Genomic DNA, 21,702 nt, shown 5'->3' with positions numbered 1-21,702 from the left:
CTACTTATTGAGACTCCTAATGATTCTTTAATTTCCATTAAAGTTTGTAAAAGATTCATGAAATATAGAATAGAACATCCAATCAACAATTTATAAGCAGTTGATAAAATATAAGCATGGCTTACATGCTAGTATGTACTATTAGTAGTAGTAGTATTACTAATCTCACATTAATAATAAATATAATAATAAGAATTATACATGCTTGCTTTTCTTTTGACCTTGGTGTGATACAATGTGCAGTACCACATTACCTTTCTAGCAGTTTATAAGCGATCGATCAGGCATGTTTTCTGTAGGTCTTTACATTGTATCTAACCTTTAAATGGTACTGCTCTCATTCTGCACATTTTTATCAATCATATCTTTAGCCAAAAAAATTATGGTATTGTGGTAAATGTGAATCAAATCTTGCCCAGCAAACAATATTGCAACAGATGCATTTTTGTGTTTTTTTAGCATTCTTTTTTTTCTAAATTTGAAAGCCTATTTTTTTTTTTTTTTTTTTGGATGATGATGATGATGATGGTGGTGGTGGTGGTGGTGGTGGTGGTGGTGGTGGTCAATTTAATGCAATATATATCTAAACAGCTGATTGGTCTCGTAGCAGTGATGTTCCTCAATGTTCTAGGTGTCATGTCTTCAACCAGTCACATGGTGTCGCTCTTCTCAATGCCCTTCCATATGAAAAGCACGTCATGCCAAAATGGGTCAGTGTGTCTCCTACAGTGGTGTAGTGGCGACCACTGCAGTGATTTTCTTCATCAATTCTGATGAATTCACTCCTCAATTTCACAATTTCACTTGAAATATTACACACTATTATATTTTATGACAAAATAGCTCTTGACACTCACATGTTTAATACTAAGTATGATTTTCTCTTTCTCTTTTTAAACACTTAATTAATCAAACGATAAAAAGTGCGTCTCATATTTATCTAGGGTTATTATTATTATTTAAGGAAAGACGGGCATATTTACACTGCCTGTCTTTCATTGCTGAATGTCATGACTAAAATAATGCAATCCTAAACAGTCTTTTAGGATCATAAACAACCATACTGCAGATGCTAATGTAGATTTAGAAATGACTTAGTAGTAGATTGTATTTTCACTGTAACCATGGGGATAGAGACTTTTGCACGGAGCTGCTGTATTTGCGTTATGCACTTTGAGGAGTGCATGCACGCTGGGTCTGGGTTCAGGCCCACAGAAGAGGAAAATGTGATGGAAGCAGTGATGCCGCCATGCGCGAGCGAAGGGGCGGGGCTGCGAGCTGAGCTCTGTGTGTGTGTGTGTGAGCGCGAGCCGGGAAGAGACAGCAGCGCGCGCGCCCGCGTCACTGCTGTTCGCTCGTGGGGGAAACCGACAGGCTGAAAACGGCTCGCGGACACAATGGACTCGGCAGCGGACGGACTTTAACGCACCGGACCTTTGATGAACACGAAAACACGAAGGTGGGTCCGGGCAGTGACGGTAGCGCCACGCGTTTTTCTTTTTTTTTTTTGTCCTTCTTGATTGAAAAAGAGAACCGTTATTTTTTTTTTTGGGGCGACAGAAGATGCAGGAAGCGACGTAAGCGAGACAAAGGCTCCATGCAAAACCTTATACCGATCCACTAAACCGCATGACAGATGCACATATTTCAGTTTGAAAGCACATTTCTATATATATATATATATATATATATATATATATATATATATATATATATATATATATATATTATTTTTTTTTTTCGCTCTTTCTTTTGGACATGCGGCTCAGTGCGGTAGTACTGCGGTTTGGGATGTGTGTTAGGCAGTGAGAGGGGGCCTCGCCGTTCCGCAGGGTCCTACTGTCGTGTTTTGACAGCCTTGCTGTTCGCTGACACACCGCAAAATGAATCGCATGCTATTCCTATAGGCTGGAGTTAATGCACCAAGCGTGCAATTTACATATATACATATATATATATATAATGTAAAATGTAGCTATAATGGCGGAAACCTAAAGCAAAACGTGCTTAAAAAAATTTAGTGGCATCCATCACAAGCAGGGTTTATAACAAAGCCTACTGCACCAAGCAAGCTAAAAAAAAAAAAAAAGCGCATTAGGATTGGTTTCTTATAGCTCAAAGAAAGCTGATGATCCTAACCGGTTCATGTTTTAATCAAAATCTTTTCTGCACCTTAACCACAAAATCCATATAGCACTGCATAAGCACCATCTTATTTTAATGCAATTGTAGGTCCCAGCTGGTGTGATATACAGAAATGTACAGGTTTCATGTTTGTGACTGGCATAGGTACCTATAAAAAAGGAACTGCAAGCCCTCCTTAAAACAAGGACATAAATATACAAAGAAAAATCTAGGCCTATGATGCAGCCTATCATCCCTAGTCACTGGGCATTAAAGCAGATTAGTATAAGATTTCTACAGTGTGTGCTTTCTGCAACCTGTTCATATGTTTTGAGCTAAACCAGGGGTATGTGGTTGGAATTTGTCAATGCAACAATGGAACAAAATCAGACAGAAATCGACAGGAAATGTATGAATGCTAACCCCGCCCCTAGCCTTACAGTTTAGGGAGAAACAGGATTGATCTGGCATTGTAAAGAGAGAACCATTTCTCTGTAGAACCCTGCATCATAGGATTGCCAACTTGAAAACAACCAAAGCAAAAAATTCAGCGGAAACGAGAACGTAAGCACTTCCAAAGGACCCCCCATCTTTATATCTTTCTATATTAGTGAGTTGTGTGAATTGTTCAAATAATTATAATTATGGTCATCTTCATAGACTATTATTATTTGGTCCCCGTTTGCACTCACCTGACTTACCAAGCTTCATACATTTTTGTTTAAGGTTCTTGTGCCTGTTTTATAATATGGTAATGGCCCTAATGTTAATGGTTTATTTCTGCTTTGCTTCATGTTTGTTTGTTGCTAATACTACTTATGGGGTTTCACCTCCAGGGGTAAAGGGATGAGGATATGCCGTTTCAACTACTCTTCGCCATCATTTGATTAATCATGATGAAGACTGAACCCCCATCTGCATCCAGCGGCACCACAGGCACCCCACTCGGAGCTCGGAGCGCATCGCCACACAGGAATGCTTACGAGGCAGGAATCCAGTCACTTAAACCAGTCAAAGACCCTGATGCTGCAAATGGTGAGGATGGCAAAGAGACAAAGTCACGACCTACAGGACGGGGTCGCAGGTACGGCTCTAATGTCCATCGCATCAAGAACATGTTCATGCAAATGGGATCCCCTGGAGAAGAAGAAGATCCATCAAAGATCAAAGACCAGACAGTGCGACTTTCCTTGCCAAGAGCCAGCAGTCTTAATGAAAACGTAGACCACAGTGCACTTCTCAAGCTAGGCGGAACCGTTTCTGAGCGTGTGAATCGCTTTGATGTGAAGCCTGATGGCGGAGGTGGCCATGGACCTTCTTCTGGCTACTCTAAGCTGCAGGAGACACGTAAGATTTTCGAACAGCGCCACTTGCAAGAGAAGCAGGCTGCCACCAACCGCATCCTCCTGAAGAAGGAGCGTGCTTCAGGCTTCTCGGACAGCCGTCTGGACGTGGTTGTACGATTCAACGGCAGCACAGAAGCCCTAGACAGACTGGACATGGACGGAGGGCCTGTTGAAGCAGTGTCACCCACTGTCAGCCAGCTGAGTGCCGTGTTTGAGAAGGCAGAAATGCGTAACAATCTCCATCGGCCGCCTTCAACTTCAATTATGCCCTCTCGCCCTAAAATCATTCCTAAGAAGGTGAAAACATTCTCTCAAGCAGGCAGCCAAGAAAATGAATCGCACTCTAGGGAACAAGAAGGAGCCCATAGAAGTCCAAGGAGAACAGGATCCCAAGCTAACTCAACAAGCACCAAGCCATCAGCAGATGAAGCGTCTGTTTTGTCTGCAGAGCCAAACGCTAAGGAACTTCAAGACTCCACAGGAACTAATACAGAGGATGAGTGCAAACCTGGAGAGCAGGACGATGCTAGCAACCAGGAAGTAGGCAGCCGATTGGTCCATGCAGACGTTCATGCTTCCCTTGAGAATGGGGAGGCTGAAAACAGTCATGAGGCTGCTGGGCAGAGAGATGAGCGCAGGCTGAACCAAGGAGACAATGCCACTCAAGACGAGGAGGCGGCGGAAGATGAGCCCCTGAAGGAGGATTATTCAGAAGCTGACCTGATAGACATCAGTGCCTATAGTGGTATAGGTGAGGACTCTGGTGGGAGTCAGCTGGATGAGGATGAAGAGGCTGATGATGATGAAACTTACGAACCGGAATCTAGTTGCACAGAGGTAGCGGGACTGCCAGCAGAGGATGATCCTCCAGGCAGTAGGAAGATCCGTTTCAGCACTGGGCCTATTAAGGTAAGCATTTTATGCAGTGATTGATGTGATTTGAAGGAGTCAGCCATTTAATTGTAAAATCCCCAATGCTGCAGTTGTGGCCACTGGAATCAGAAGACTGAATGGTATTTGGCTCAAGTTTACTGCTTAGAATATATATTAATTATTTTCTGCAAGATTAAAAAATATAACAGTCTGTTCCTAATTGATAAAAGTTTAATATTTTGCCAATTGTCAACATTTTTTTTTTGTATTGAGCACTTTTGAACTAAACAAGGTGCTATTATGTAATATTGTTACACCTGTGTAATTAATGCCAAAGGAGGCTGACACATTTTTCTATTAAGAGAAGGAATGTCAAAGGTTAACTACCAAGGACTGCTATTACTTTAACTATCACATAAATCACTTCAGGAACTGCACATTTAATTTTGCATGCTTTGGTCCGGAAGGCAGGTAGCCATTTCAGCATTATACATTTTACCAATGACAGTCAAGCTGTTTGGTAGCACACATAGTTCCCTGTAGGTTTGCTGAATATTTCATGTCAGCTACATTCTGCATTTCGAAAGAATAATCTTTTTTTTTTTTTTTACTGTTGGCTACAGCCACTTCCTGTAAGAAACCTGTCTGATCATTTTTTTCTTCAAATGATCACATGCTTGCATGCTTTTGCAAAGACCATCATGCTGGCATTTGCACTCTCAAGAAAACCGTTAGGACATTGGCAGGGTTTTTTTCTGGGTCGTTCTTTTTACAAGTCACTTCTTTCATTTTCACCAACTCAGGAAATGAAAGCAGCATATCAGATTTTTCAATAAGGAGAAAATTACCAATTATTTATATCAGCCCATTTCAATGGACTGACTGGTCAATAATGTTCTCTTTATATCTGTCTGGTAACGAATAGTTTGTTCTGCTGTCTGGTATTAGTTCAGTCATTTGTGAAATTTATAGTGGCACTTCATCATTTTACAGCCTCAAAACAGTGTCCTCTTATGGTACACTGAGCCAGAAAATTTGACTCAGCTACAGTGCAGAGGTAGCTCTTGTTTAGCCTACCTTTGTTTATCTTTTGCTTTTTTTTGTCACAAATCCAAGATTACAAGTCAATATATCAGTGCATGGATGCAAATATAATGTTCTCACTGATGGGAAGACATCCATAATAGATGAAGATAAAGATCAGTGAAACAGTTGCATGTATTGCATTGTGGATTCAAATGAAACACATCTGAATAAGGCGGTGTAGTGCAAAATCACTGCAGTATTTTATATTGTACTAAATGGGGTTCCCCATTGAATGCTTCATGGATAGTAGTAATTAATCTGTCTTTTACAGGCAGTGTGCTGAAAGTGTCAGGCAATGAAAAAAAGCTGTACTCAACAGTAAACCTGCCTGACCTGCCTGCCAAAGACTGAGGAAGTGAAAATAGTGTAAATGTGTTAGAACATGTTGGGTGAATTCTGTGCATCAATTCACCTAATATATTTGACATGTCTTTCTTTAGAAGTAAACATGTAAACAAAACTTAAATTCACATACTGAGCATCTTTATCTCGAGGGGGGTTGAAAAATGGTTGTTCCTGTAGCTCTTAGAACATTTACAGCAAATACTTATACTTGTATCTGTTGGGGATAAAATGTAATTTACATTACAGTGGTTTACAATTGAGCGAGCACATGAGGGTTATATTAGCTTGAGTGCTAACAGGCCACATTTTCTAAATTTCCATAAATGATCCCTTTTTTTTCTCTCTTTAATCCATTGTGCCAGATTTTCACTAATTTAAGAATTTCTGCTTCAGCAATCTACATTCTTCTTTACTCAGTCTCTTGTTCTTTCAAGGGGTCATCTAACTAATTTTATTTAAGTGAATGTAGTTGAGTTTGCTGTCCCGTAAGATGGTGTCAGGAATTCCCCAAGTAACAAGGGCAAGTCACCAGGTTAAAAACAGTTTTGAAACAGGGTTAAGTGTTAAAATGAAATCTTGTTTGAGAGAAGTTCGGTTGTCCTAGGAAATCTTTCCAAATGAAATTTACACGCAGTATTCACTTTGTTGTCTGCCAATAAGTCATATGGATTTTCAGAGTGGAATGTCAGTAAAAATTCAAAAAAGATTCTAACAACATTAAAAATGGTTTTTGTCCATTCATTCATTTATAAGCAGTGTATTATTTCCATGAATACATCAGGGCCACCAAACTGAAAGCAGTTTGTATGTGGTGCTCTGCAATACCAGGCTCACAGGATGTAGGCAGAATACGCACATTGTGCCAACTTATTGACACAGAGGATATCATTGAAAGGGTTTTGTCTTTGCACCAGTGAATAAAAGCCTTCAGAACTTAAATTCCCTACACTATATTGAATTTTAGGCTTTACTAGTGCTCCAAAGCTTTTCATAAATACTGCCATAGTGACTTTACCATATGAGGTACTTTTAAATTATACCCAGTCTGTTCTCTGTGTACAATTTAAGCACCAACCATTTTCTTTTGTGACTTGTTTTGCCTTGCTGAGTAATTATAGGCTGCAAGATTCTTCTTCACAACGAAGGTTTTCTTATCCACAACATTAGGCACTGTAAGGCAAATAAAAAAATTACATCAAAATCACAAGAAAAGGGCAATTTCTACCAGCCCTCGCTAGTCGTTTGCTCTTGCTTTCATTTCATCCTCTATCATTTCCTGTTGTTTCTCCCTCCTTCCCTTATTGTTCATCTCCCATCTGTAATCTTTGCAACCTTGCAGATAACACTGCAGCACCTTACAGTACTGCTGGTAACATCATGGTGTAAAATGATTAATGTGACACATGCCTATGCAGTTTTGTACATGGTATTGTTATCTACATGCTTTTTTTTTAAGTGGCAAGCATCCATGCAGGGTCTACATGTGTGTACATGCCCAGCTTTGTGGCTGGCCTTATTATTAAGTGCTTCCTGATTCCAGGCAGCTTTGGGCGGCCCCTCTTATCCTTTCAAACACAGGAAGAGGTCCAGAAGTTGCATGGAAGGAGGTGGTCAGCTTCATTGAGCTGAAGATTCTTGTCCTTTTGTGCTAGTCAGAAACCAGTATGGCATTTTCTTTGTTCCGTAAACGTAGCTTTTAAAGTACTCGCCTTTGTAGACTCGGCCATTCTTTACCGTGAAAGGTCAAATGGTGTTTATGTATGAACAAGAATTATGAAGCTAGAAATTGATTGTCTGTGTCTGTGCATAGCATTCACAGTTCAAAAGGGTCCATATTTGACCCCTGAAACATAAGATTTGCAACTGCAAAGCAGCAAGGCCAAATTTGATGGCACTTAGCAATGACTCTGCTAGGTAGCTTGTTGAATAATTGATATTAAGTTGTTTAATCACCAGTGATGGATCATAATCACTCACTAGTCATGACGAATTATTGATGATTTACCCACTGACCAAAATGATGTATTTTGTTTGTTGGTTTGTCTTGCTTTATCTTCACTAATCTTTGTGTATTGGACAGTCATTTATGTTGTTTTAAATCTAGAGCAGTGTCTAAAGAAAGGTTTTTTTAATCCAAAGAGAAATGCCTAGTTTTTGTAGGTGTCCTCAATGATGTCTTATGTCATATTATGTAATATTTGTTTGTGTATTTATGGGTAGCTGGACTTGATAATAATTGTAATCTCAATATAAAGATTTTATTATCAAATAATTATAATCTAATTTCTGATTTTAAATTGATGGTTGCATGGCTGTGCTGCTGGTTCTAAGGAAGCCGAAAAGTCACTCAGGTAACATTGCATAAAAAACTGGGGCCTTTGTGTTCTCCACAGAATTTTGTTTCCGTTCGAGGCCGTGTGCCATAAATGTCGTCTTTAAAGTAATATGTGATATGAAGCAACGTGTCAAAAAGCAGTTTGAATCTTTGGAATATCTCTGTTACAAGTAAAGTTTGTATCGTCTTATACTATCAGTTTAACTAATGCTTTTTGAGCTTAAATGAAAGGCATTGAAATTAGAAGGCACAGAGCACAATTATGTCTGTGATGTAGCGAAACAATGATGATAGAGTTCTTTTTGGCTCTGTTTAGTCACTCTTGGTAGCATGTTTTACAATTCTGTGATTAGTTTATTATATTTCTCACTCAGGTTGTCTCTGTGTTCCTTGAAAAGGCAGAATGAACATCATTTAATACATAATAAACTCCAGATAAATATTAAGCCAGTTCACTGCCTTGTGAAATACCAATGCCCATCATTGTGAAATTTGAGGGACAGTTCATACGCATTTTGAGTGGAAGAAATGAAGAGGCCTGAACCTGAAGTGGTGTCACTTTCTGTATGAGTCAAAATAAATTTTTCCACTGTATCTATGTTTTTTTTTGTAAGAATAGCCAACAAAAATACATTCATCTGAATGCACACAGATTCTGGTTTACAGTGTCACACCACCACCACCACCACCACCACACTGTCAGTGCTGACTCAGCATTTAGCAGTTGCAATGTAGAAGATTTGTTTTGTGCTTTTTATAAAATGCACTAAAAGGGGTTTCTAAAGATGAGTAAAACTGAGCAGAATTCAGAGGAAGTGGTAGCTCAGTCGTTAATAAGTTGTACTGTAATTTCCGGACTATAAAGCGCACACATATATAAGCCGCACCCACTGAATTTTACAAATATTTTTATTTTGAACATAAATAAGCCGCACCTGTCTATAAGACATGTTACACACGGTGTAACGGGTGAAATATGTTGCGCTTCCTTTAGGAGCATAGCGGTATTTTGGAAATAGCCTGGCACAGCATTTTTCCTGTATTACTGCGTGTGTTCAAGACGAGGATTATGTCCTTATTATTTTCTGGTCTCCTGTTTAGCTGGGCTTGTTTTTTTATTTTTTTAAGGATTCAAAATCGATCGCAGGATCCTTTAAAAAAAAAATCAGCATTTTCAAATAGGAGCAGCCATTTGAAGATTGGATGTCTTCATGCAGCCAGTTGTAATTTGTTGTTATGTAAGAGACTTAGTCCTTAGACCGCTGGGGCCATACTGAGTCAAAGAGTAATGAGTATAATAGGATTACTACAATTGGTCCATTCTCTAAGAGCATGTTAAATAGTATTAAAGTTTGAATGACTGGAAGATATTGTTGGAGTGCCAGAAGAATAAACCCCAGTGTTTATCATCCATCTACAGTGCTATAAAGTCCTAAACCGAACCACTACATATACATGTTTGGTGAGCAGCTTTCACCGATCATCTGAAATGTGTATTTTTGCTACAGTGAGATTTTAATAGTTAATCTTTCTGGCTGTTTCAAACAAGAACAACATTTTCACAAAACGTGCTATAGCACGAATCAGATTTTTTGTGACATTCATTTGTTTGTGGGTTAACCTGAATCATTTCCTGGATAGACATTGAATAGCATTAATCTCAAATGTAGTATAACTGGAAAAGTTTATGTCTTTGATTTTCCAGCTGTCACTCCGTATCAAAAATACTTGGCAATAAGACAAAGTAAGCACATAATGGCGATGTGTAGCAGCGATTCAGCCCTAATTCAGATGTTGATCATTTCGGAAATGTTAGAGAACTGGAGAATAACTTTCGCATTAGCCTGATATTTACTAGGTAGTTTACGCCAATTTATTTATCATACAAATAAAAGGTGCAATGGCAGCTTCCCAATTATACACTATATTATACTATTTATTATACTACACTATTTACTATATTATGTACTCTATAAATTTTTAAGAATAATAGAAAATTTTGTCCAGCCCTACTTATCTACGCTTACTGGTTGCATTTGATGTCCAGCCTACTTTTCCTCTCAATAGTGTTGTAGAAAAGACATAAAAGCAGGTCACGTAAAAAAATATAGGCCTGCACTATAAGCAACGAGACTCAATAACCATCAAACTCTAGATTCTTCAGATAATTCTTATTTCCTCTTTTTATAAAGTCTGTCTATAAATAGCTTACGCGTTTTGTTTTGCAGTCTTCCTCATGCAGATTTTATTTATGTATCATAATGAATCCATTTATTCTTAAATTGGTCTCTTACAGGAAGTAGATTCGGAAATACCGCAATGTGGAAAATCGTTTTTTTATTGAATTATAGAGTAACACAGGAATGAATGAATCCAATGTGTAATCAGTATTAAGGCCAATTAAAATAGTTTATAACACAACTGAAGCAAAGAATTCTGCTTTTGGAAATGAGATTGTTCAGCAGCACAAAATGCAAAATACATTAAACTTCAGAATTATTGGTACCTTTCATTAAAGTGAGCACAAATAAATATATTATATAGATTGGAAATCACATGCTTTATTGGGGCTGAGGCACTTAGTGTAATGTTTAACAAGGTTGAAAATACTGGTAGAGAGAGCTTGTTCCACACCACCATGCAAATCATTTCAAGCTGCTTGTCATAGTATTTTTAGTTTGCACATGTGAATATCATCTTCGATTCAGACTACAATCATTAGTTTCTTTCTCAATGTTTCTTCTGTGTTTTTATTTGAATGTATGTTTGGGGCTACTAATATTGCCTAAAGATTCATATATTGGAAGCTTCTGGCAGAGGCAACCAGGTTTTGCCCTTAATTCTCTAACAGAATGCATGATGATATCTGTCTATCCAAGACACCCTAAACTAATATCTATAGTAATGACCAACCGCATGTCTTTTTTTATAAAAGGATGTCATATACGAGTGTATTCACCCACAGACCTTTACACTACAACATAAACAAAGGAGTATAAGATACCAAGGTTAGACAGAGCTTGACTTACACTATTAAGAACTAATACTGTATGTATCCTTGGGCATTCTAGAAACATTCAAGGATAATGCTGCTGTTGACTATTGGTTTTAAAGCACTATAAAAAATCAAGTGCATGTAACTGATTTCTTTCACTGTGGAGAGATAGGACTTTTTCTTCTCCTTCCCCTTCTTGGCCTTGGCAAGTTGGCAAAATAAACATGTCTTGCAAGCAAATCTGCAAGGAAAAATATTTGATTATATTGGAAATGGAACAGTGATAATATTCTACTCCCAAGGCCACCATAGAGGACATAAATGTATGAGTCTGACTGTCTGTCTCTCCTTGACAGTGTCCGGCTTCCCTCACAGTTATGTAAGCACATAAACAGACTAGTGACGCACAAACAAAGCCAGTGCAAGATTTGCCATTGGTTGTTTTAATGCATTTTCGAAACATGTAAGAAGTGACAGAATATTTTTCGTACTTGGTGTCTGGAGGACTGAAGCCACAAGAGATATCTGTTTTGTAGTAAGATTCATTCTTAGGAAGTTAATTGTATAATAACATAATAATAATAATAATAAAATTGATGATAATAATAATAATAATGCAATTTCTACCTGGATTGCATTGCACTGTTCTAACTAATGCTTTAGAAGTCGTAAAATATTACTACAGACGGTCTGTGCTGTAGTTTTACTTCTTCACGTGTACACACACACATCACAAGCTGAAGCTGGAAACACACCATGTCACTTAAATCATCTTCCTGAGACCTTCCTTTCACATTGTAGTACTACAGTAAACACTGTCCTCATACACCAAGTGATTAGATTATACCAAGTAAATATTTACAAATTTTTAAACACAGTTATTCCAATTCAATTTAATCTATCACATGACTATTAAAATAAAAATTTTAAGGGCTGGCGGATGCCAGTTTTCACCCAGTCTTTTTAGTTTAACATCAAATGCAATTAAAAAATCCTTCAGAAATACACAAAACCAAAATATTATGAACTTTCTCTAAGACAAGAGTTTGAGTTTAAGAGTGGATGAATGGTATTAAAATGTATTAAACAGGTTATATATAAGGAGATACATATTTTCCATGGTGAAATTAAATTCTTTGCTTCAAAATATCAATGATTCATGCATCCAAATGTTTTGTTAATAGACACTTTAAAAAGAACACTACCAGGAAAACACCGGCACCAAAAGTGCAGCAGGTTTTTAAATGTAACATACTGTGATTTGTATGCCTGTCATTGAAAAGTTGCAAAAAGCCTTAAAATAAATGAAATAAGCTAGAAATTAAAGGGTTTTAAGGCCTAAATAAAATTTTTTTTTAAGTGTACAGTTAAATATGTTCTGCCGTAAACAGTTGAAAGAGTAGTAGCTTGAAAACATCAATGTTTATAACTGTTAGTGATGGTAGCGTTTGTTTTTTTTAGGGAGAAATGTCACTGTGGACCAGTGGCACTTGGAGAGGTCTTTGTGATCAAGTGTTAAGCTGAGGGCATAGGATGAACACAAAGCATCTCTTTTAGAGGAGGACCATAATAAGGTTTTATCAAAGATTTTAATCATTTAATGCTTTTGAACTATTTCTGTGATTGTTTACTGCGCTTCTTTGGGTTTCCTCGGTTTTTATATTACAACGCAAAGTATATGCACAACTGGTTATGGTACGAAGAAGTCCTTAGTGTTGTCGTTAGTGGAGCAGAGAGGATCATGTTGAAGTGTCCAGCACTTGCTCATTCCCTTCCTTCTCCTCCCCCTTCCTCTTTAGCAGTCTTCTGATGGTCTGCAGCACACTACACCCTCTGTTCTCATCTTATGTGCCTTCCTCTCTCTCTCTCTCTCTCTCTCTCTCTCTCTCTCTCTCTCTCTCTCTCTCTCTCTCTCTCTCTCTCTCTCTCTCTCTCTCTCTCTCTCTTTCTCTCTCTCACTCTGACATTCCCTCTGTGCTCTCACTCTGCTCAATTCCACAAACAGCCTCTTGCATTCGGCCTCCTCTTCCAGACATGCTCACTATAATCTTCTCTCTCTAAATATATCTCTCTTCTCTGACATATTGCCCTGTTTCTCTCCGCTTCCGCCTCCACACTGTCTTCCGTTCTCTCAACAACTCTTTCCCCTAATTCTTCATTTATCTCCATATATGTGTTGTTACTCGTATATTTTACGCTTGTTTGAATTCACTCATACATACATGCATCTGGCGGGAAGGGAGAAAAATGTGACGTCTAGAAGGCAGAAAAGAAAGAACGTATTATGCACAGTACACAAAAAAAGCACAAAGGATATAGTGCTCCTGTTTTTCCTGCATGATCTTATTATCTACATTTTTTTACATGCTGTGCTTTACATAGACGTTAAATCAGCAGAAAGGAGGCTAGAGAGAACTGGTGCCTCACCGACTTGGGGGTGTAACCCCCTGGCTTGCTGCATTATTAATTCATGCTCTTGTTTTTTATAATTATGCTTGTGTTTCTTTACATGAATATCTAATATGTGTCTTAAGCTCTCGTCTAGTATTTTCTCTGATGATGAGTTATCAGCCAGTTCAAGTTCGAATGCAAAAAAAAAGTGTATGATGTCAAAAGAAGGACAGAGCTCAAAATGCGAGTGGACCAAAGCACACATAGATGGGTTATGTAGTGTAAGTTATTATACACTCCTTATTTCTCTTTCATCCCTTTTCACAGCTGCTCACTCCACCTGGTACAGTTACTCTATTGCGAGACACAAATCGAGTCAACGACTGCTGATCCACAATAAGAATATGGATGAGAGATTTTATGTGGTAATAAAAGCATAATTCATAGTGTAGTTGATACGAAAGATAATAGTCAGTGACAAGGTAGTGCTGTGGTAGTTCTAACACAAAGGCAATTATGCAAGCAACAAAACCATGATGTGGTATGATATAGCCCAAGACAAAGTGTCTAATAACAGCTCATCCGAAAGCGTTTTTTTGTAATCATACCACAGCAATTTACCAGCAATTTTTTCATACTAGTTATGATTGATGAGGTTTTAAACGTTGAACATTAGAGAGACAAAGACTTTTCTTTTGTCGGAAAACTTAAAGGAACATTGTAACCGTTAATTGCTACAAAGCACTGGAGACTCATTCCAAAATACTAAATAAACATCTACTCTTCAAAATCCTATTTTTAAAAATACTATAGAAATGAAACTCTGATATATTTTAGAGTAGTCAGAGTGCAGCTTGTATAGCGGTACATATTTACTGTCCTTTAAAAATAACTCAACATACAGCCATTTTTGTCAAAATAGCTGGCAACAAATGTGAGTACAAAACTCTCATTTATTGTTACATGTCATGGTGCGGTACCTCTGCTAACCAGTCATTTATTTTATGGAAATTGTAAACAGTAAATCCCTGACCAACATGCACTTCATCACCAGTTCTCTTTCATCTTGAAGCATATTTCTCTAAAGAAACATTTATTTGAATGTTGCAAAGTGCTGACGCTGCAATCTCCTTTGATAAATGTTCATACAAAAATCTTGTTAGCTGTTACTATAGAATTGTCTTACAGCAAGTGCATACATACATATATATATATATATATATATATATATATATATATATATATATATATATATATTTATATATATATTTATATATATATATATATGTAATTTGTTGAGCAGTCGGCACTACTTGTCTATGGTTGGGCTGTTATAGAAAACTCTGTATTTGGTACCGATTTGGTGCTTGGTGCTACAGTATTTGATTGCATAAAGTTTTAAACCTAATTCTAGCTATCTACATAAAATACAAGCAATGAATTATAACTAAATTATAATTAAAAATGTGTCTATTGTTTGTTATAGCGGTAGCATTAATAAAAGGTGTTGTGGTATGGCTTTATGTATGTTTAAGATTATAGGTTCTCATTCCTACTGACAGCGTTCACTGAGGAAACGCAATTGCCTCTGATCCTATGCCCTATCTTCTGACCTTCCATACCAGGAACCAAACAATCATATCTTGGCTCTAGCAGACATGAAAAATACACAAAAATACACAGATATAACGCAGTTTTTAAAATGAAGACTTCTTTCACTGAAAGATTTCCAGTCCATGTTTTAGAACTAGACTGGGGTTATTGCTGATGTAAGCTTTCATACAATATTTCGAGTGAATACTGATATACACGGAGAGCTTTATTTATTTGTTTGTTTATTTTATGTATTTATTCATTCATTTATTTATTTATTTTTCAGATTATTTTATAATAGATAATATGTGCACTGATAATGAGCATGCTGAAGGTGGGTTACAGCGAGATTGTGATGGTGGCATTAAATATAATGGCAAGAAGGAATATTTAAATGATATTGCTATGTACGTTACTTTTACGAAATAAGTTTGTATCATATGGACTCTAAAGAGTAATATAAAATTTGCTAAACATTTTTGTCCTTCAAGTATAATGGCAATCAAGAGCAGTAAGAGGCAATGAAAAACAATGTTAAATAAGATGTTCAGGCTAAATGTATATTTTGTTTATAATACATTTGGAGCCGACTATAAAGAGACTTTTTTTAATATGAACGACAGAGATTCTGGGAGGCTCTCTGTTAACTCTGTTAATCACAGCCACATTCGAGTGCTGAACTCGGATGCTGATGTTTTGTACGGCATAACTGTAGAGCCACTTCTAATAAAAATGTTTCTTTGCTCCATGTGACTGGGATTACACAAGGGCCCGATTGCACCATTGCTAGTTAAAATGTGTTATGTAGTGCAGCGGGAAAGGGGAAATTACAGTAAATGACAATGGCAATTAAGTTCAGTGCATACACAACAAAATAATCGTAACACAATACTGATGCATCTTACTGTTATTACTTTTATGTAAATTAAATGTTAAAGTAAACAGTATGATGCATTTTTGATAATCACAGCATGTTACTAATGAAAGGTTTGGCTGTTTTTTGTAATAATAGTAATAATAATAAGAAGAAATGGGCAGTCATTTGGCTGCATAAGAGTCTGAGCCAAGAGCTCGTTCTCTGAAAGTCCTATCACTAAACCAAATAAACCATTTCATGCTCTCTTTATTTGCTGTTGTTACCGGAAGCAGAAGCATGTGGTTAATACTAAACAGGAAACCATGCTTACTGCAAAAAAATATATATTTTGAGCTTTTTTAATAATATCTCTCTATTTTGAGACATCTTTCTTGTCTGTAACTGGCACAAAAATTGTCCAAAAATATAATACCTCCCTTCTTGCATTTAATTTACCATTATTTTGTTTTTAGGCAACGATTTTGTGGGTGTTTAATTGTTCTATTGGCATGGACACCACTGTACATAGAAACAAACAAACAAACAGATAAAACGTGCCATTTTAGTCATTTGAAAGTCACAACCATTGATTACCGCTTAAATCACCTTTTAAAGATGCACATTAAATAAGTCAAATAATATTCACCCTTGTCAAAATGTTGCCTGTGCCTCAAAAACCCAGGATTTTTTTTCTGTACCTGCTACAGTCATGCCAGAGATCAGAAGCAGCACATGCCCACAATTCCTGTGTAAGATTAATCCACGAGCCTGACTCTCTGGGATTAGTGTCACATCTATCCAGATTAGAGCATTACTCCTCCTTCTCTTCAATTCATTAACTACTATGGGATCCACATATGAATATAATCATACTTATGCTTATTCTGTTAATTTGATTCGTTTTGCAGATTTGAGGCTGGGTCAAGAGATGAACAGACATCTTTGCATTACAAAATCTGGCTGTGTTATCGAAATAGCATTCAACCTGATGATTACACACAGACCACATGACTACCATAATTTCCGGACTATTAAGCGCACCCACATATAATCTGCACCCACTGAATTTTACAAAGATTTTTATTTTTAACATAAACATGCCGCACCTGTCTATAAGCCTACTAAGTCTACTTTGAAACTAATGAACTTTACACAGGCTTTAATGAAAGACAGTGTCTGTTACACGGCTTGTATCTAAACAGTAGCCTACCAAGAAAGTCATTGTTCACTGTCTTCCTCCTTCCTTTCACAACTATTTCTCTCGAGAGTTTTTCTTTTGGCATCGTCGTGCGTTAAAAAAACACCATCGGTGAAGCTTTTCTCCCGATGCCGTGCAGCTCAGAACACAGGTCAAGTGCGTTTTTTCATGCACGGTTGTTTTCAGCGTGACGAATGATTCGCATTTCCTGTTGACAGTCTGAGTGAGCAACAGGTCAAACGTCAGAGGAACCTCATCCATATTTATGATGTGGTGCTGCCCAATTCAGTGGGAGCGCATCTGATTTAATATAAAGAGTTTCATTGGTTCACCTGAACCCGTTCGCCAATTTCATTGGTCTAATGTTATTATATTTTTACCTTACTGTTCGTACAGAAAGGAGGAAGAAATACAAAACATAAAAATGGCTTGTTTTTTATTAATGCATGTTTATTATTATTCACATTTGTGAACATCAACAGTATAATTTTTTTGTTTATATTAAAACAGTTGTAAATAAAATGCCTGTTTGGTTAAATAATATCTAAAATTATATTTTATAATAGTTTAAAAAAAAATTAATATATAAAAATAAAAATAAATAAATAAAAAAAGTCATTTAATTCTTTTTATTTTATTGTTTGAATTAGCATAAATATAATTGATTAAATTAAATACAATTAATGAAAAAAAGTAATTAAATATTTTACTATATTATTGTTAGACCCCATTTGGGTAATACAGATGTGTGTTTGTATGGGTGTGTGTTTTACATTTAATATTTAATTATCTAAAGATATGATCTACTTAATTCAGCATAATTTAACAAATGTCTTCATTCCTTCCATCCTTCATTCATTCACTCCCTCCCTAGGGCACAATTACACACACATTACAGACTATTCAGAAATGACTACAGTCTACAAATTAGGAGGAACAGGACAGAGGGAGAATTTAAACCCCCAGCTCGGGAGGTGCAAGGCAAATGTGCTATCCACTAAGCCATCATGTCCCCTATCTGCTGTAGCAAATATCAGAAAGAAACAAAAAAACTTCTGAATCTAGCCTAAAATATCACAGACTAGTTTATGATGACATGTAAGAAAAGAAAGGATTATGGCACAACAGGGTTTGCTGTTGGAGAAAGGAGATTAACTATTGGGCAGGTTGATGTGGTCTGGGAAAAAGCAGCGGGCTGCTACTGCTACTCCAGAGTTGATTATTTTCCTATAACAGCACATCCTGAAGTGCCTTATTCCTCAGAGAAATTTGCCAGTGATTACAAATGTTTAATTATTAAAGTACATATTTCCCTCTCTTTCCCTCTCTCTGTCTTGAGCTTGCCATGCAACATAATTCCTCTGTCCTGAAGAAATTCCCAATGGTGGAAGCTTAAATGAACAGCTTTACCCCAAAGCACCGATACTGACTGAAGACTTCCCTCATGAATGTTAAATAGAGAAAGCTTCAGCAGTGCTATTTCCTGTGATTTGCCCTCTAGCGGGCACTACTATCCGAACGCTGCTGTTGTGAAATATTATTTAACGCCTTCTGACCAATCAGATACCACATCTCTATTTCACTGTGGTATAAAGCGAAACAAAGTAGGTCAGGCGATTATAAAAATAGTAGTCACCTAAGTAACCTTAACAGCAAGGCACATGTGGGAGTTCCTATCATGTCAACTGTGTGGAAAATACTTCAGCAATAAAAAAGCTATACATTTTTTTTTTTCTAAGTCATGGTTATGGTTTTGTCATTTCCTTTTGTAGTGCAGTAAAGTGTTTGAGATCATTTTACATGGCCATTTAAAACAAAGTACTTCAATCAAAATCTGTCTATTTCAAGAAAAATAAGTTTGAACATTAGCAGAAAATGTTGTAAAATTGGCATAACTGAAATGCCTTTATACCAAATTAATACTAAATCTCCCATTACAGATTTAAGCCTATTTAATAGAAAGTATTCATCGAGAATACTTCCCTGCTGTAGTTAAGAAATAAAGAAAGTCTACCGAAAGCCATCTGGCAAGCTCATCCTGAAAAAAAAAGAAATGCTTTATTCACATAGACAATCAATTTATTAGGCTCTTCAGGATTCTCGTAATCAGTCACTCCTCTCTTTGGCCACACATCCTGCACCATTCATCTCAAACCCGGAAAGAACAAACGCTTTAATTGCATTGGATAGTAAAATACTGCTCTGTCTCACCTCATCTCTCTTTTTCGCACCTTCTGCTACTGGTAATATAGTGAACTAGAAGAGGAGAGCTGCACTACTCTCAGTACGTCCCTCTGATTATATGACCACATCAAGGCTCTTCTCAGGCTCTGTCAAGGCTCTTTCATAATTTTTAATTGAATGATTTATTTTAGAATTTTTTTTTTTATTTAAGTATATTTAAAAAGGGACCATGTACATTTTTAACATACATTTTCCCCAAAGCAGGAAATAATCCCTTTGTCGGCATGCATGTCACAAATAATTCAGACAATTTATTCATTACCAACATACAGTATCATTTATAATTTTATTTTATTTTCATCCATAAGTCACAGCTGTATATATTAAGCTTGCTTGTACTCCACTGGACAAAAGTCTTCTAGCCCTTTGAATGTGAACAGAGGGGTTCTGTATGTGGTGAAGCATGACAATACTCTCCTTTGCCAATCAGTGCAACATTGTCAAATGTGCACATGTGAGCTTATGTACGAAGAAGATGTCAGTGAGCGCTATTCACCAAGTGTGTTCAGCTACTCTGAGTGTCTCAGTGGACATGTTTATTAACGTTCACCCTCCCTGGCTGGCAGCTCTCAGGTAACAGGATAAAAACAGCTAGCTGGTGGGTGGGAAATCACAGTGACCAACTTGGGGAAAAAATGGGTTAATGGGGAATTAATCAGTCAGCATTTAATCATCTGCCATTATCAACAGATGTGTATCAGTAGACTCCTTTTTCTTAGATGCTGTTAGATTTCCATCACATGCTGAATAGAGGCTTAAACTGATATTGTCCCAAAATAGTTATGGTTATTTTATGATTGTGTGACCCTGTGGTCTTTATTTCCCCTAGCATATCTAAATGCAATAAAGATTTTGTGATAATCCAAATCCTTTTTTGGATAACAATAGATGAAACAATAGATGCTTTTCCTTCTCTGATGTTTTGTAGTGCGAAGAGCCTGAGGCATAGTTATAAGAGCCATTTGCCAGTTATAAAATGACACTGTTATACAGCCACCATAAAAAATAGTCAATAGACAAGAATGCTAAACAGGATGAGAACCTTTAGAACGTTTATGATAAACCCAGTGTTAGTACTGTTGAATTTTTCCATACGATGGTTTTTGACTCATGAAATGCTCCTGTGCTCTGTAGTAGGAGTTAAGCTACACCCTGGCCATGTGACTATCTCTATATGTTAGACCAACATGGTGGTTTTGCAATGTTTCCCCTGCTGATCACAATCCACAACTTCCTGTTGTTGTAGCTGGCTTCCGGTTTCTTCTTTGGTCTTTGATATACACTTATGAGAAAGAGCAAGGCCACTTTCTGTTGCAGTGAACATTCTTTACATCTTTGGTTTAGATGATAGAAATGTCTTCAGCTATATAAAAACAAAACTATAAATGCAGGCCTTATTATTTTAATGACAGCTATATGACTGTGTGTTCCAGCATAGAGGTTGTAGTGTATTTAAATCTTTGATGGTAGTACTGATTTGCACATATACTGTCAGTTTATTTAGAATAAATCACTAGCCTGGGTAGGCATAGAAAGCAAGCCATGTGTCTGGGCTTTATGTTTTTTTTTTTGCTGTTGCTTAGGGGACAAATGACTCAATAGAATGGATATATTTAGCAATTTGTTTCTTTTGTCCATATTCCAGAATATAAGACTTTTTGCCTTCTTACATTGTTATATATTTTAGTTGATAGATCCTGAAAACCCACTGATGCTGGTTTGTATTATTTTTGGTTGTATTGTACATCTTTACGTGTCACAGCCCCTATATACTTCCACTGAGAATTCATTTTGGTAGGCTTACCTCTAATTAGATTTATATTAACCAAACTTTTTAGTAATGCACTCAACTAGCTTAATGTTGGGTACTGTAATGGTGTTCATGAATAATGTCCTTTCTCTTTTAGATGGCTTTAAATTATATAGATTTTTGGCCTTATTCAAAAAAACAATTTAAATACAGGGCCATGCTAGCTCAATGTGTAAGCAAGTGTAGCCTTGTTTTTATGGCTAATGCTACTGCTAGCATTGAACTAAAACAAATAACTGTGAATTGGCATATTTTAAAGGTTTGGAAGCTGTTATATAAATTGCAAAAGTCATTGAAATTCCTGAAGGCGGCCTGTGAAAAGTATGACCTAGGTTGCTAGCAGGTAAAAAGGCAGCTAGCTAAGAGTTAGCTAAGCTAGCTAACTACCACATCAAGACATTCTATGTAATTGTGTGCCTCACACTTTGTGGTAACATTTTGGGAAAGTCAGGTGTCCCGAGACTTTTGTCCATAAAGTGTATTTAATAATATAAACTGTATAACAC

General features: G+C 36.8%; 1 protein-coding gene across 1 annotated transcript in view; it reads left to right on the top strand.

Moving 5' to 3' along the window:
• Positions 1-1,291: 1,291 nt before the first annotated feature.
• The window catches only part of ppp1r9ba (protein phosphatase 1, regulatory subunit 9Ba), a 44,578-nt gene continuing 24,167 nt past the window's right edge, over positions 1,292-21,702 (top strand). The window contains exons 1-2 of the mRNA XM_083566646.1: positions 1,292-1,459; positions 2,961-4,379. Of these exons, the coding sequence (XP_083422772.1) occupies positions 3,018-4,379 (1,362 nt within the window). The 5' untranslated portion in view covers positions 1,292-1,459; positions 2,961-3,017. The remainder of the gene's footprint in view (positions 1,460-2,960; positions 4,380-21,702) is intronic.

The sequence above is a fragment of the Silurus aristotelis genome, assembly GCF_946808225.1.
Source record: "Silurus aristotelis genome assembly, chromosome: 17".
NCBI lineage: Eukaryota > Metazoa > Chordata > Actinopteri > Siluriformes > Siluridae > Silurus > Silurus aristotelis.
Note: the sequence above shows the minus strand (reverse complement) of the source record. Positions and strands in the feature narration are given on the sequence as shown.